Raw genomic sequence first — 15955 nt, 5'->3', positions numbered from 1 at the left:
TATCAAAGTGACTATTTGGACATTTTGAACTGTATAGATCAAGTTATAAGTTACCAGTTGTAAAGTTCCTGTTAGTAAAGCAAGTTGAAATTAATCACCAAGACTGACTGCTTATTTGATGAAAGTAAAACAAAAGCGTATCCTTTGGCCTACCAGAATTTAGACTGGCCCCTGCCTGTATCCAGCTCAAAAATCAGAACTTAATGTAAAATTTGAGCATATGTAACCCTAGTCTTACAATATCTTGGGTATGGCACCCTAACCAGGATCTATAAAACAAAGTTCAGCGTTCTCATTGAACTGTTCCTTCCTGGTGATGAGCAATGACGTTACCCCACTTGTGTGTCTGATTAATTTTGCTGTCTACGGAAAATACATATTACAGGTGATACTTTATAAAATTATGTAAGAATGAGGCTTCACACAGGACTCAGGTCGGGATGAGGCGACTCTAATGAATTGCCTCTCACCCTTTTATTGAGAATCTTAACTCTCTTAATTACTTAGCTAATGCTTTTCAGGTTACAATTTCATCATGCATATACAGTGTGTATTATACCAAGGTAACTCCTTGTTTACATATCTAATGCGATTCTCAAAGCTACTATCTCACGTGACATCTGAATACATCATAACAGTTACAATAAAGTGATTCCCTTGTGTACCTTCTAATATATCTAAAATCTTACTATAGCATGTGACAGTCCAAAGGTTATAATGCATGCTCCTTAAACTCAGCATGTGACAGAGGCCTGCTTTTGCACATAGGCAAAGTCTGATTATTGCCCATATAAGGAATTCTTAAACAAGATAAGGGATAAGATAAGGGTAAACTTGTGTCAGGTTAATATGTGACAAGAGTCTTGTGACAAAAAGGGAGGGGGGAATGCCTCAGCAAGGTATTAACATTTTCCTTGCTTTAGAATGTATACGTGGCAGGAGGGGAGAAGGAATGAGAAAGGATTCATACTTCTTTCACAGGGTCTCAGATCCTTACACAGGGCCTTAGATCAGTGTGCTGACCTTGCCCTGGTTCAGAACTACTGCATCCCTTCAAAATTACACTCAAAATATTCTATTATGTAATAAACATAAGAACAAAGTTTCAGAAATTGAATTACTGCCTTGTTTTTGTAATTTAATGAAAATAAAATTCAAAATATGAAAAGAATAAATTCAAGGTATAAAAATGGGAAAGCCATTGTTTCTTTGATATTCAATTTCATCTGAAAGGAATGTTAAGCTGCTCTGATCAAAAAGACCAAAAAGATTCATGCTAGGAATAAAAAAATGAAGAAGTTCTTTAATCTGAAGATGATTTACAAAGTCATTCACCAGTATCTCAAAACAATTATCAAGGTCTTCAAGTTTCCAATTTGTGTCATCAGGTCGACTAACACATGCATGGAAGTATGCGGTTTTAACATGATAGGAAGAGAATTTGACCAGTTTCTGGTTTCTTTCATTTTTATGCTGAAGTTTTTGTAGAAGATATTGCAAAAGTCTCAAACATGCTTTCCTGTTAAAAGGAAAAAGGATAAAGAAAAAGTTGTAGGAGGCAAAAAAACCAAACAACTAAAAGTAAGACTATCAATAATTATGGCACAAAATCACTTTAAAATATGACATTGGGTTATACTGTATATCGTTTAAGTCTTAATTATTTCTACCAATAAAAAAAATATGCTATGAAAAACGTTTGGTCTTTTCTCATAAGTCGTCTTGTTAGAAAATCTGAATTGGTGCTTTTAAGAGTACCTGATATTATATATGTTTTTTTTTTTTTGTATAAGCAGCAGAATGGGGTAAGCTATAGGGGCCATGGCCCCACCAATATTTTGCCCACACACCCCACACATCAGCAGCTAGAGAGCTCAGGAAATATGACTGGAAATGAAGATGTTTAACTGCCCCTCTGAATTTACCAATTTATTTCTGACCTTTAAATCAAATAGCCTTCCCCAAAACTCTAAATTCTATTTTATGTTACTCTATATGTACCCTATATGTTACCCTACATGTTGCTCTTCCTTTCAAAGTCAAAATAATAAAGGGATGTATAAATTTGTTCTCTTAGACTTCTGCAGCTGGCATCATGATTAAGTAAATAATTTATGCATCCATGATGGTTGCGGTAGTCCGCAGACAAGACCTGAACAGCAATCATCATGGATGTATAAATTATTTACTTACATGTGGGTTTTTAAAAAATTTTTCATAAGACATAAAATTCAGCCTGAGAAATTCTGTATCCCTATTTCAGTACTGACAAAATATCTTAAAGCTGAAATGTTATGATGTCAAAACAGAACATAACAATTGTCCAATATATGATAGGACTCCTTTTGCAAAGCTGTGGTAGTGATTCCTCCTCGACAAATGCAGTGAAGCCCATTCAATTCCTATGGGTGTCAGTGCATTTGCTGTGGGAGAATCACTACTGTGGCTTTGTAAAAGGGGCCCACAGTTTAATTGCATGTTTTTTTTATATATTCAAAATGCAATGCTGTCTTCAGTAAAAGACATAATGGAATAGTTTTAAAAGCCCAGAGACAGATCAAAAGTGACCTTATAATTCCCAAATTAATAGTTATGTCATCTAAGAGTCCACACTAGAGAGGTAGACAATCACAAATTATAAATTAAAAACAAAACATGTATTCTCTTTAAAATAATGTTTATCATAATAGCTAACGGCCTCTTTTACAAAGCCACAATAGCAGCTGCTGCGCAGCAACAGCCCCGAAGCCCTTTAAATCTCTATGGGCTTCAGGGCCTTTAGCGCGGCTTTGTAAAAGAGGCCGTAAGTCATACAATTGAAAACTGATTATTTGCAAAGCAAACAATACTGACCTGCAGCATTTTGGTCCATTTAATTCACAACAAGTTTTTAATTTGCCATGATTGTTTAACATTTCTTTTTCAATGTGTGGGAAAGAAAGGCACCAAGTCTCTGATTGGAAACAGAATAAAAACAAAAAAATCATAATATTTCCACTGATTTGTTTATAACCGTTGTGAAATGCCTCTTATCATATATATCATAAGGAAAGATTAGGTTCTTACCTCGATAATCTTCTTTTTAGTAAAAAGGCATGTGTCTTAAACCAATGGGTTATTCACCTCTACTCACGAGTTTGTATAGACAGCGTCATCTACGTTTTTCGGCTCCTTCCTGCATCACTGGGCTGTGCTGTTTCTCCTCAGTTCATACCAAAGCAGTTGATAACAACTATAAGAGGAGAAATAAAGAAGAGGGGCATGGGGTACTCCATGGCACAGCCAAGATTTTGCTGCTCGTAAATGAATACCATTAAAGAAATCAATCACCAATAAGTACCTAAAATAAACAAGGTGGCACTAATACTTATGCAGTTCTGCAAAGTCTCTCATCTGTCCTTTTGCAACAGAGAGTAATTTCATCTCTTATCAGACCTGTTTGACAGAAATGGTCAAGCATCTAGAAAACATACATATCTGAGACAGTAAGCAAGCTAATTTAAATCTGACAGGGCGGGCCTTCAAGACTCGTATGCCTTTCTACTATAAAAAATATTATCGAGGTAAGAACCTAATCTTTCCTTCTAGTACAAAAGGCATACGAGTCTTGAACCAGTGGGATGCACCAAAGCAATCCCCTAAGTTTGGGGCAGGGCATATGAGCCTGCTGCTAGCACTGAGGACCCAAAGCGGTGTCCAGTCATGCCACTATATACACCCCATATAATTTCATGAAGGGTGAACTATTTAGTCACCCTACAAATCTCCTTATGTGTAACTGCCCGGGACTTAACCCATAGAAACATAAAAACATAGAAATATGATGGCAGATAAATGCCAAATGGCTTATCCAGTCTGCCCATCTGCAGTAACCATTATCTCTTCCTCTCTCTAAGAGATCCAATGTGCCTATCCCACGTTTTCTTGAATTCAGACACAGTCTCTGTCTTCATCACCTCTTCCAGGAGACTGCTCCACATATCTACCACCCTTTCTGTAAAAAAGATATTTCCTTAGATTACTCCTGAGCCTATCACCTATTAACTTGATCCTATGCCCTCTCATTCCAGAGCTTCCTTTCAAATAAGAGAGACTCAATTCATACGCTTTTACTCCACGTAGTTATTTAAACCTCTCTATCATATCTCCCCTCTCCCGCCTTTCCTCCAAAATATTACATATTGAGATCTACAAGTGTGTCCCCATATGCCTTATGACAAAGATCACACACCATTTTAGTAGCCTTCCTCTGGACCATCTCTATCCTTTTTACATCTTTTTGAAGGTGCGGTCTCCAAAATTGTAGAGAAAGAACAAGTGGGGAGTAGGATAGAACACGTCAACCTTGAAACAAACAATCTTTTATTTCTATAAACTCAAAATAAATACAGAAACACATGAATAAAAACACATTGGATTCTTGCCCAGAAATAGCTAAGAAGAAAACATTTAAATTGAATCAGGTTGGGCAGACTGGATGGACCATTCGGGTCTTTATCTGCCGTATTCTACTATGTTACTATGTACGTATAAAAAGTCCAATAAATGTGATGTCCTCGTAGTGAAAGGATCCAGTTAATGACCCAGCACAGTCCATGTTTTGGCCCCCCAGGTCTCCCTGTTGTTTGATTTTTGGGCTTTTCTACTAGCATTGTTTTACAGTTTGCATTCCCAGCACTTGAGTGTACATCATCCAGCCCCATCACTTTGGCTGCCTTTAATTTAGATAGCTCCTCACAAACACAGCCCTCTGAAAATCAATCAGGGTCTACCACTCCTCCATCCCTATTTGCGTTTGTCTTCTGCAGTCCTGCTCCTGGCACTTCAGCCCTGAACACAGAATAGAAATATTTGTTAAGCAATTCATCCTTTTCTTTATCAGCTTCTACATATTTCTCCCCTTCACTTTTGAGTCTCACAATGCCACTTTTGCATGTCTTCCTATCATTGAGTGACAGGACCAATCTGGAGTCACCAGAACAAGATGAAGGTGGCAAGCTATTCTACGCAAGAGGCAGCCTATTAGATGCCATGAAGGGAAAGTATAGAGGGCTCCTCTGCCTGCCATAGCTGGACAGGGCATTTATTCCCTGTGAGGCTGCCTCCATTCAGCAGCTGAAGAAGCACTTCTTCACATCAGGTCAAACACTAGTTGATCCACCAGTTCTGAATAAGCTGAGAGACCTCTAACTTTACTTCCTCATTCCCTGGGATCCAACCTGTAGAAGCTGAGAAAGTCTACCTGAACGTTGTCCTTCTCACTGTATGAACTGTTAACATGGTCTGTAGTTGTCATCATCGGAGAATTACAACTTCCAAAGCCACTGCCTAGCTCCTGATACCACCTTGTTTATGTAGGCTAGTGCTGTAGTATTGTCCATCATCATCCAGACTGCCTTCCCTCAAAGCAGCGGCAGGAAATCCACCAAAGCCAGATGCACCACTTGAATCTCCAGACGACTGATCAACCACACTGCCTCCAGCAGGGATCAGGTCTCCTGTATCACTCTGCCCAAACAATAGGCTCCCTAATTGAGGAGACTCACATATTGGTGGCAACTACCGCCCAATGTGGAGATCCACTCAGCGCAGTTCCTCTAGGAGAGCAATGACCTGAGAGGTTGCTCCCCTGTCCTCTGCCTTGGAGTTAGCCTGAATCAGCCAATCACCTAGGTTGGGATGCACCCAAATGCCCTGGAGTCTCAGATGGGCCACTAACAAGATACGGAAGATGGTGAAGTGAGGTTAACTGGAAACAGCCTGTCAAGCGTCCTTTAGAACCCTTGACAAAGATTTTATATGGCAAAACGTGAACCGTAGGGGCAGGCTAGTGATTCTGCACATTAAAGATAAGTGAAAATACTTTCTGTTCTAATGTTTTATTTAAAGTGGTTTATATAACTAGGGAACAACAGCAAGTGTTAAGCAAAACATTAAGGATGAGGTGATAATAAGGGCTAAGGATTGACATCATCACCCATGAAGTTTTGAAATTACACTTTTAGTGTTTAATCAAGCGGGTTTTGGAGACCCTTTAGCCCTCTTTCTTATACTGGACACTCTGAAGTGGGGTGGTCTCAGAAGGGCCGCCACCACGTTAGAAAAAGTATGGAGGAAAACTGGAATGCTCTTCCGGAGGCTGTTATAGGGGAAAACACCCTCCAGGGATTCAAGACAAAGTTAGACAAGTTCCTGCTGAACCAGAACGTACACAGGTAGGGCTGGTCTCAGTTAGAGCACTGGTCTTTGACCTAAGGGCCGCCGTGGGAGCAGACTACTGGGCACAATGGACCACTAGTCTGACCCAGCAGTGGCAATTCTTATGTTCTTATGAGGCTGTGGCCAGTCCAAATGGCAAAAGCTCTTAACTGGAAATGGCACCCAAGTACACAAAAGTAGAGATATTGCTTGTGGTGTCCACAATAGGAATGCACAGGTAAACTTCCTTGAGGTCCAAGGATGTTAAGAACTTGCCCAGTTAACCAAAACAATCACAGACCAGAACATGTCCGTATTAAAATGCTGATCTTGAATGTAGGCATTCACTTCTTTTAGATTTGGCTGCAAAAACCCGAGGGAATGGTACAGTTTAGGGAGTGAAGAATTTTTGTGCACGAAAAAGGGAGCAAAACTTGGAGTGATAGTATGTAATGATCTTAAGGTGGTCAAACAGGTCGAAAAGGTGCTGGGGAGAGTGTTGCACAGTGGTTAAAGCTACAACTTCAGCACCCTGGGGTTGTGGGTTCAAACCGACACTACTCCTTGTGACCTGGGCAAGTGACTTAATCCCCCCATAGCCACAGGTACATTAGATAGATTGTGAGCCAGCCAGGACAGACAGGGAAAAATGCTTGAGTACTTGAATAAACTCATGAAAACCGCTCTGAGCTCTCCTGGGAGAATGGTATAGAAAATTGAATAAATAAATAAATATCTAAAATAAAAAGATAGAAGTATTCTAAGGTGCATATGGAGAGGTATGGCCAGGAAAAAGGAGGTATTGATGCCCCTGTATAAAACTCTGGTGAGACCTATTTAGAATATTATGTACAATTCTGGAGACCGCACCTTCAAAAAGATATACACAGGATGGAGTCGGTCCAGAGGAAGGTTAATACAATGGTCAGTGATTTTTGTCATAAGGCGTATGGGGACAGACTTATAGATCTTAATATGTATACTTTGGAGGAAAGGCGAAAGAGGGGAGATATTACAGAGACTTTTAAATACAAACATGGCATAAATGCGCATGAGTCTCTTTCATTTGAAAGGAAGTACCAGAATGAGAAAACACAGGATGAACTTAAAAAGTGTAATCTTGTTTACAGAAAGGGTAGTAAATGCATAGAATAGGCTCCCGGTAGAGGTGGTGGAGACAAAGACTGTGTCTGAATTCAAGAAAGCACAAGACAGGCATGTGGGCTCTCTTAGGGAGAGGAGAAGATACTGGATGCTGTGGATGAGCAGACTGAATAGACCATTTGGTCTTTATCTGCCATCATATTTCTCTGTTTCTATCCAGAATGGCCAAAAAGAGAGTTGCCCTTCCTTGGGCCATGAAATAAAGAGACTATCGACCTAGTCTCTGCTCCTCAAATAGAACAGGTTTTACTACACCCAGATCAAGCAAATATAGCAGTTACTTACCGTAACAGGGGTTATCCAGGGACAACAGGCAGATATTCTCACGTATGGGTGATATCACCGATGGAGCCCCGGTACGGACCACTTTAAAAGTGCATCTCTACTTTAAGAAAGTTTGCAATAGCCCAAACCGCGCATGTACAAGTGCCTTCCTGCCTGATGTAGGGCACGCAGTCCCTCAGTTAAGATAAGCCAGCTAAGAAGCCAACCAGGGAGGTGAGTGGGTTGTGAGAATATCTGCCTGTTGTCCCTAGATAACACCCATTAAGGTAAGTAACTGTGCTTTATCCCAGGACAAGCAGGCAGCATATTCTCACGTATAGGTGATCTCCAAGCTATGGGATGGTGGGAGAGTTGGCCTTTAGGAAAATAAATTTTATAAACACAGATTGGCCAAAGTGCCCATCCTGTCTGGAGAAAGTCTCCAGACAGTAGTGAGAAGTGAAGGTATGAACTGAGGACTAGTGGCAGCTTTACAGATTTCCTCAATAGGAGTAGATCTGAGGAAAGCTACAGAAGCTGCCATAGCTCTAATTTTATGGGCTGTGACATGACTCTCCAGTGCCAGACCAGTCTGAGCATAGCAGAACAAGATACAGGCAGCCAGCCAGTTGAAAATTGTTCTCTTGGAAACAGGATGTCCCAACTTGTTTGAATCAAAAGATATGAACAATTGAGGAGGTGTGCGATGAGGCTTTGTCTGGTCAATGTAATAGGCTAAAGCTAGTTTACAGTCCAAAGTATGCAAACGGCTTCCTCAGCATGAGAATGAGGCTTAGGAAAAAACACTGGTAGTGAGCGCTTTAGTGAGCGCCTTTGTGAAGTGCCTGCTGGGAAGCTGATCGGATCTGTTGCAGACCGGACATCCATTACAGTAGTTTGCACCTCTCTGTAAAACTGGTCCTTACACTGCACGATAAGTATAATCTAGCTACTGCATGAGAAATCAAACTAGTAATAAGACCAAAAGTATAGCCTATTGCTAAATGAACAAAAAAAAAAAAAAGGGGGGGGGCTATCTGTTATTAAGAACTAATAGTATAACCTATTGTATTGTTTACTGTAAAACTATTGTATTGTTTATTGTAAAACCTATTGCTAAACAAAAAGTTACCATTAATCAGAACGTATAGCCTTTAATCAGAAAGTATAGCCTATTGTAAAACCTACTGCTGAACAAAAGTTACCATTAATCAGAACGTTACTGCACGATATGTTTAACTAGATACTGCATGACAAATCTAGCCAGTGTTAAGGCCAAAAGTATACTGCACAACAAACCAAGCTAGTGATAAGACCAAACATATAGCTAGAAGTATACCTAACTACTGCGCGACAAATCATTTGCCGGTAGTGCAGTACTCCGGTGATTCAGCAACAAATAACACATAGCTAGCTAATGCATAGCGAACAGACTAAACAACACCCATCAGGCAAAACAACAACCAACACTTGCAGGCAAACCAACCAACTCACACCAACAAACGAAATACAAACCCAGGTATTAAAAAAAACCCCAAAAACCCACAAGAATGGCAGGGAATACGAGAAGCACCAAGACTACAATCAAGATCAACCCCCCGGCTGCCAAAGAGATCCAGATGAAGGCCACAGTCTCCGTGCAGATTAAGGAAGACCCCCCCCAATGGACGGTGGAGATCTCTATACAGACCGAAGCTGACCCCCACCTGAAGACTTCAGTCTCTGTGCAGATGGAAGAGGACGCCCAGCAACAGCTCAATGGAGACATCCTACAGGAACTGACAAGTCTGAGGGAAGAAGTGCAGCGGCTAAGAAGTATCCGAGAGAGCGAGGTATTCATCGATGGAATCCTCCTAGAACTATCTCAGGTCTCCGAGCAAGGGCAAGAAGACAGGCCCACAGCATTGGAAGTATCGGTTGGGGTACAAGAAGAGATAAGAGATGAAGACACCTGGCAACTAGTCACCTCTGCAAGCAAACACAGAAGGCAGTCCTCCTCCTCTAGATTATCTTCAAGCAAGCACAGCAACATTACATCAACTCCGCAGATCACCCTAAGCAACAGATTTCAGCTCCTACAAGAAAGTCTCGCCAGCAGAACTCAGATGGACATTCAGGAAGACATCCAGGAGTGCAATCTCGAAACCCAGCAGACGACCCCAAATCAAGAAGTAACAAATCAGTACCCTCCCAAGAAGCACAGAGTAGTTGTCATTGGAGACTCTATGCTGCGGGGAACCGAGGGACCGGTATGCAGACCTGATCTACAAGCAAGAGAGGTCTGCTGTCTACCAAAAGCCAAGATCCGGGATGTGAATACCTGCATAGGAAAAATAATCAAGCCCCAAGACTACTACCCAATGCTCCTCATCCACTTTGGACTATACTGCCAGGAACTCCCTGGAGAACATACAGGAAGACTTCAGAGCCCTAGGAGAGAAACTGAAGCAAATGGAAGCGCAAGTGGTCTTCTCCTCCATCCTACTGGTAACAGACAAAGGGAGAGCCAGAGAAGAAAGGATCAAGAGGACTAACGAGTGGTAAGGGGATGGTGCAAGGAGATGAACTTCGGTTTCCTATACCACAGAGGGGCACTTCAAGGACTGCAGGGGCCCAATGGCCTACACCTAACCAGAAGAGGGAAGAATGTCCTGGGATGACGCCTGGCTCACTTGGTGAGTTGGGTAAGTAACTCGGAGGTAAGAAATCGCGCGAATACTAAAGGGGACAGAAGGAGGGAAGAAGGCAGAGCGAAAGACAGGGACTTAGTATCTGAGGTAAGTAATCAAGTCGGTAGAGTGGGGGACAAAGGAAGAGATGGAGACTCCATCTTGGGGTCAGTGGGGAAAACTCGCATGGACAGGAGGTCGGGGGGGGAGAAATCGCTTGGACACTGAAGGAGACCGAGGCATCAGAAGGAGTGACAAAGGCAAGATTGAAGGGGACAAACTATCTCAGTCAGAAAACACTCCATACAAAAAGAAAGAATGGACAGCCATGTATGCTAATGCCCATAGCTTAGGCAACAAAATATTAGAACTGGAAATGAAATGAGAAACGCCGACCTTGATGTAGTGGCGATATCAGAAACATGGTTCTCTGAGTCCCACGGATGGGATATGGTCATACCAGGATATAACTTACTCCGTCGAGACAGAGAGGGCAAATCAGGAAGGAAAGCACTGTACATTAGAGAAGACATCAAAGTTACTAAAATCACAGACATCAAATATACGGGAGAGTCCCTCTGGGTGAACCTTGCCAGGGGCAATAACAAATGACTGTATCTTGGTGTTGTATACAGACCACCTAGACAAAGGAGCAAGCAGACGATGAGCTAATCGAAGACATTGAGACCATCACACTGCGTGGAGATACAGTGCTGGTGGGAGACTTCAATATGCCCGTTGTAGACTGGAACAAACCTTCCGCTACAACCAGCGGCAGCAAGAGGATACTAGCCTCCATGCGAGAAGCATGCCTCAAGCAGATGGTATTGGAACCCACCAGGGAGCAGGCAATCCTGGACCTATTGCTCACCAACGGTGACAGTGTCACAGAGGTATCGGTGGGAGACACCTTGGCATCCAGCGATCACAACATGGTGTGGTTCCACCTCATGAAAGGAACCACTAGGTCAAATATGTCAACTTAGGTACTAAATTTTAAAGAAACTAACTTTCAGGGCATGGGGGACTACGTCTACAAAGTGCTGCAAAATCAAAGCACAACGGACAATGTAGAGGAACTATGGTCGACTCTGAAATCTACCCTGCTAGAAGCAACCAACATATACATAAAAACCGTGAGCAAACGATGCAGGAACAACAGACCACAGTGGTTCTTCGCGGAGATCTCAGAACTAGTTAAAAAAAAAAAAAAGCGTTTGTTACCTACAAACAATCACAGCAAAGAAACCTATATGGCTAAATCCAGAAAAGTTAAAACGACAGTCTGAGAGGCTAAACTCCGGATGGAAGAAAACATAGCTAGGCAGGTATAGAAAGGGGAGAAATTCCTTTTTTAAATACGTTAGCAACAGGAAGAAGAACACAAGTGGTATTGGGCACCTAAAGAAACCTGACGGCAATTTTACAGACTCGGACGCAGACAAAGCAGAAATACTCAATAACTACTTCTGTTCAGTCTTCACCTGCGAAGCACTAGGATCCAGTCCTCAGCTACAGACAAGGGGGGGTTCGGAAGACCTATTCTGGGACATGGAATTTACTGCAAGCGAAGTCTACCATGAGCTATCAAAAATAAAAGTGAACAAAGCTATGGGCCCGGATAATCTACACCCTAGAGTACTTCGAGAATTGAGCGATGTCCTAGCAGAGCCGTTGGCCATGCTCTTCAATCTTTCCCTGACCAAGGGAAAAGTACCCCTAGACTGGAAAACTGCCAACGTTATCTCGCTCCACAAAAAGGGAGGTAGGTCATAGAAACATAGAACATGATGGCAGAAAAGGGCCACGGCCCATCTAGTCTGCCCACACTAATGGCCCACCCCCTAACTACCTCCATCAAGAGATCCCACATGCCAATCCTTAAAATCTTTTCTTAAAATCTGGCACGCTGCTGGCCTCAATTACCTGTTGTGGAAGATTATTCCAGCGATCAACCACCCTTTCGGTGAAGAAATATTTTCTGGTGTCGCCATGAAATTTCCCACCCCTGATTTTCAACGGATGCCCTCTTGTTGCCTTGGGTCCTTTAAAGAAGATCCTCTTCAACCTCATAGAAACATAGAAATAGATGGCAGATAAGGGCCACGGCCCATCTAGTCTGCCCACCCCAATGACCCTCCCCTACCTTTCTCTGTGAATAGATCCCACATGTCTATCCCATTTGGCCTTAAAATCAGGCACGGTGCTGGCATCAATAACCTGAAGTGGAAGACTATTCCAGCGATTAACCACCCTTTCAGTGAAAAATAATTTCCTGGTGTCCCCGTGCAGTTTCCCGCCCCTGATTTTCCACGGATGCCCCCTTGTTGCCGCGGGACCCTTGAAAAAGAAGATATCTTCTTCCACCTCGATGCGGCCCGTGAGATACTTGAATGTCTTGATCATGTCACCCCTCTCTCTGCATTCCTCGAGTGAGTACAGCTGCAACTTATCCAGCCGTTCCTCGTACGGGAGATCCTTGAGTCCCGAGACCATCTGGGTGGCCATTCTCTGGACCGACTCCAGTCTCAGCACATCCTGACGGTAATGCGGCCTCCAGATTTGCACACAGTATTCCAGGTGGGGCCTCACCATGGATCTATACAATGGCATAATGATTTCAGGCTTACGGCTGACGAAACTCCTGCGTATGCAACCTATGATTTGCCTTGCCTTGGATGAAGCTTGCTCCACTTGATTGGCGGTCTTCATGTTCTCACTGACGATCACCCCTAAGTCTCGTTCTGCTTCAGTTCTTGTTAGGATCTCGCCATTAAGGGTGTAAGTCTTGCATGGATTTTGGCTGCCCAGGTGCATGACTTTGCATTTTTTGGCATTGAAGCTGAGTTGCCAGGACCTAGACCAGCGCTCCAGTAGGAGTAGGTCGTGCATCATGTTGTCAGACATTGAATGACTGTTGTGCTTTTGCCCACTACATTGCTTAGTTTGGATGTTGAATAGGATCAGGCCCAGGACCGAGCCCTGTTGCACTCCACTGATTACCTCCGTCATTTCGGAGGGGGTGCCGTTCACCACTACCTTCTGAAGCCTACCTCCAAGCCAGTTCCCAACCCATTTCGTCAATGTGTCGCCCAATCCTTTAGAACTCATCTTGCTCAGCAACCTGCGGTGTGGTACGCTATCGAATGCTTTACTGAAGTCCAGGTACACGATGTCCAGGGACTCCCCAACATCCAGCTTCCTCGTCACCCAGTCAAAGAAGCTGATCAGGTTGGATTGGCAGGATCTCCCCTTAGTAAATCCATGTTGACGGGGATCCCGTAGATTCTCCTCGTTCAGGATCGTATCCAATTGGCGTTTGATTAGAGTTTCCATTAGTTTGCACACTATTGATGTGAGACTCACTTGCTGTCTCCATCTTGCAGCCTTTCTTGTGGAGTGGAATGACGTTAGCCGTCTTCCAGTCCATCGGGACGTTACCCGTACTAAGAGAGAGATTGAAGAGCGCGGATAGCGGTTCCGCCAAGACATCACACAACTCCCTGAGCACCCTGGGGTATAGGTTGTCAGGCCCCATTGCCTTGTTAACCTTAAGCTTTGACAGCTCGCAGTAGACACCACTGGGTGTAAACTCGAAATTCCTAAACGGGTCATCTGCGTCAACCCTTGTCTGTAGCTAAGGGCCGAGTCCTGGCGCCTCGCGGGTGAAGACTGAGCAGAAGTATTCATTTAACAGTTGGGCTTTTTCCAAGTCCGCTTCTACATAGTCTCCGTCTGGTTTCCTAAGACGTACTATCCCGCCTGAGTTCTTATTTCTGTCACTGATATACCTGAAGAAGGATTTATCTCCTTTCTGGATGTTCTTCGCTAGAGACTCCTCCATGCGGAATTTAGCCTCCCTAACTGCTGTTTTGACGGCTTTTGACTTGGCCAGATAGACTTCCCTAGAGTCCTGCTTCCCTGATTGTTTGTAAGAGATGAATGCTTTTTTCTTCTCCTTGATGAGGTCCGAAATCTCCGCAGAGAAACCACTGTGGCTTATTGTTCCTTCGCCATTTACTTACTGATTTAACATAGCAGTTTGTTGCTTCTTGTATGGTGGCTTTCAAAGTCGACCACATTTCTTCCATGTTATCGATTTCCGCTTGGCTTTGTAGCGCTTGGTGAACGAAGTCTCCCATTTCTTTGAAGTTTGTGTCCTTGAATTTGAGGACCTTGGTCAGTGTGGTAGATTTAGTGAAACCTTTCCTGAGATTGAACCATACCATATTGTGGTCACTTGAGGCCAATGTGTCGCCCACCGAGACCTCTGTGACACTTTCTCCATTGGTAAGTATCAGGTCCAGTATTGCCTGATCCCTTGTTGGTTCTAACACCAGTTGCCTGAGTCTTGCTCCCTTCATAGAGTTTAATAGCCTCCTGCTGCTGCCGGAAGCAGAGAAAAGCGTGTCCCAATCCACATCAGGCATGTTGAAGTCACCTAACAATACTGTGTCCCCACGTAAGGTGATATTCTCTATAGCTCCGATTAATTCCATATCTAGGTCATCCTGTTGTCTTGGGGGTCTGTATATTACGCCAAGATACAGGCATTTGTCCTTCCCTCTGGACAAATTTACCCAAAGGGATTCCCCAGTGTAGTAGACATCTGTTATTCTGGTGACCTTAATGTCATCTTTAGTATATAATGCTACACCTCCTCCCATTTTGCCCTCCCTGTCCCGGCGAAGCAAGTTGTAACCCGGTATGACCATGTCCCACCCGTGGGAATCCGTGAGCCAGGTCTCAGATATCGCCACCACATCCAGGTCGGCATTCCTCATTTCTGTTTCTAATTCCAGGATCTTGTTTCCCAGACTATGGGCATTTACGTACATAGCCCTCCATGTTGTATGTTTGTTACGTCTCAGTGGGGATGTTCCCGCTTGAGCTACTTGGACACTTTAGCATTATTCGCATGTTTTGTACTTTCCCTAGACCCAGAGTTACAATGTGCACCTATCCCGGACTCCCCAGACCCAGAACTACAGTGTGTTCCTATCCCAGACTCAGAAATGTGTGTATCCTGTGGGGGTATTCCCGCTTGGGCTACTTGAACTCCTTTAGTACAATTTGCAATGTGTGTTCTCTCGCTGGATCCAGAATTACAATGTGTACTCCCCTTAGACCCTGAATTACAATGTGTACTCCCCTTAGACAGCTGCAACTTACCCAGTCGTTCCTCATATGGGAGATCCTTGAGACCATCCTAGTGGCCATTCGCTGAACCGACTCAACTCTCCGCACATCTTTTTGATAATGCGGCCTCCAGAATTGTACACAGTATTCCAGATGGAGTCTCACCATGGATCTGTACAACGGCATTATGACCTCGGGCTTACGGCTCACGAAACTTCTACGGATACAGACCATGATTTGTCTAGCCCTGGATGAAGCTTTCTCCACTTGATTGGCAGTCTCCATGTCTTCACTAATGATCACCCCCAAGTCACGTTCTGTTACAGTCCTTGCTAGGATCTCACCATTTAGGGTGTAAGTCCTGCATGGATTTTTGCCGCCAAGGTGCATGACCTTGCATTTTTTGGCATTGAAACTTAGTTGCCAAGTCTTTGACCAATGCTCCAGCAGGAGTAGGTCCTGCGTCATACTGTCGGGCATTGAGCTTTTGTTGGGCACTGTGCTTTCATCTGTTGTGCAGT

At 43.4% G+C, this 15955-nt stretch overlaps 1 protein-coding gene across 5 annotated transcripts in view; it reads right to left on the bottom strand.

The window, feature by feature from the left end:
- Window positions 1-467: 467 nt before the first annotated feature.
- LOC117358224 (cyclic GMP-AMP synthase-like) overlaps window positions 468-15955 on the bottom strand; it is a 66198-nt gene continuing 50710 nt past the window's right edge. For all 5 annotated transcript variants that reach the window (XR_004538970.1, XM_033939899.1, XM_033939898.1 and 2 more), the window contains 2 exons: window positions 2854-2953; window positions 468-1519 (listed from right to left, as the gene is read on the bottom strand). Coding sequence is in view for 4 of the 5 variants with exons in the window: in XM_033939899.1 (XP_033795790.1) it covers window positions 1177-1519; window positions 2854-2953 (443 nt within the window). In the remaining variant the exon portion in view is untranslated. The remainder of the gene's footprint in view (window positions 1520-2853; window positions 2954-15955) is intronic.

This window comes from Geotrypetes seraphini, chromosome 3 (assembly GCF_902459505.1).
Source record: "Geotrypetes seraphini chromosome 3, aGeoSer1.1, whole genome shotgun sequence".
In the NCBI taxonomy this organism is placed as follows: domain Eukaryota; kingdom Metazoa; phylum Chordata; class Amphibia; order Gymnophiona; family Dermophiidae; genus Geotrypetes; species Geotrypetes seraphini.
Note: the sequence above shows the minus strand (reverse complement) of the source record. Positions and strands in the feature narration are given on the sequence as shown.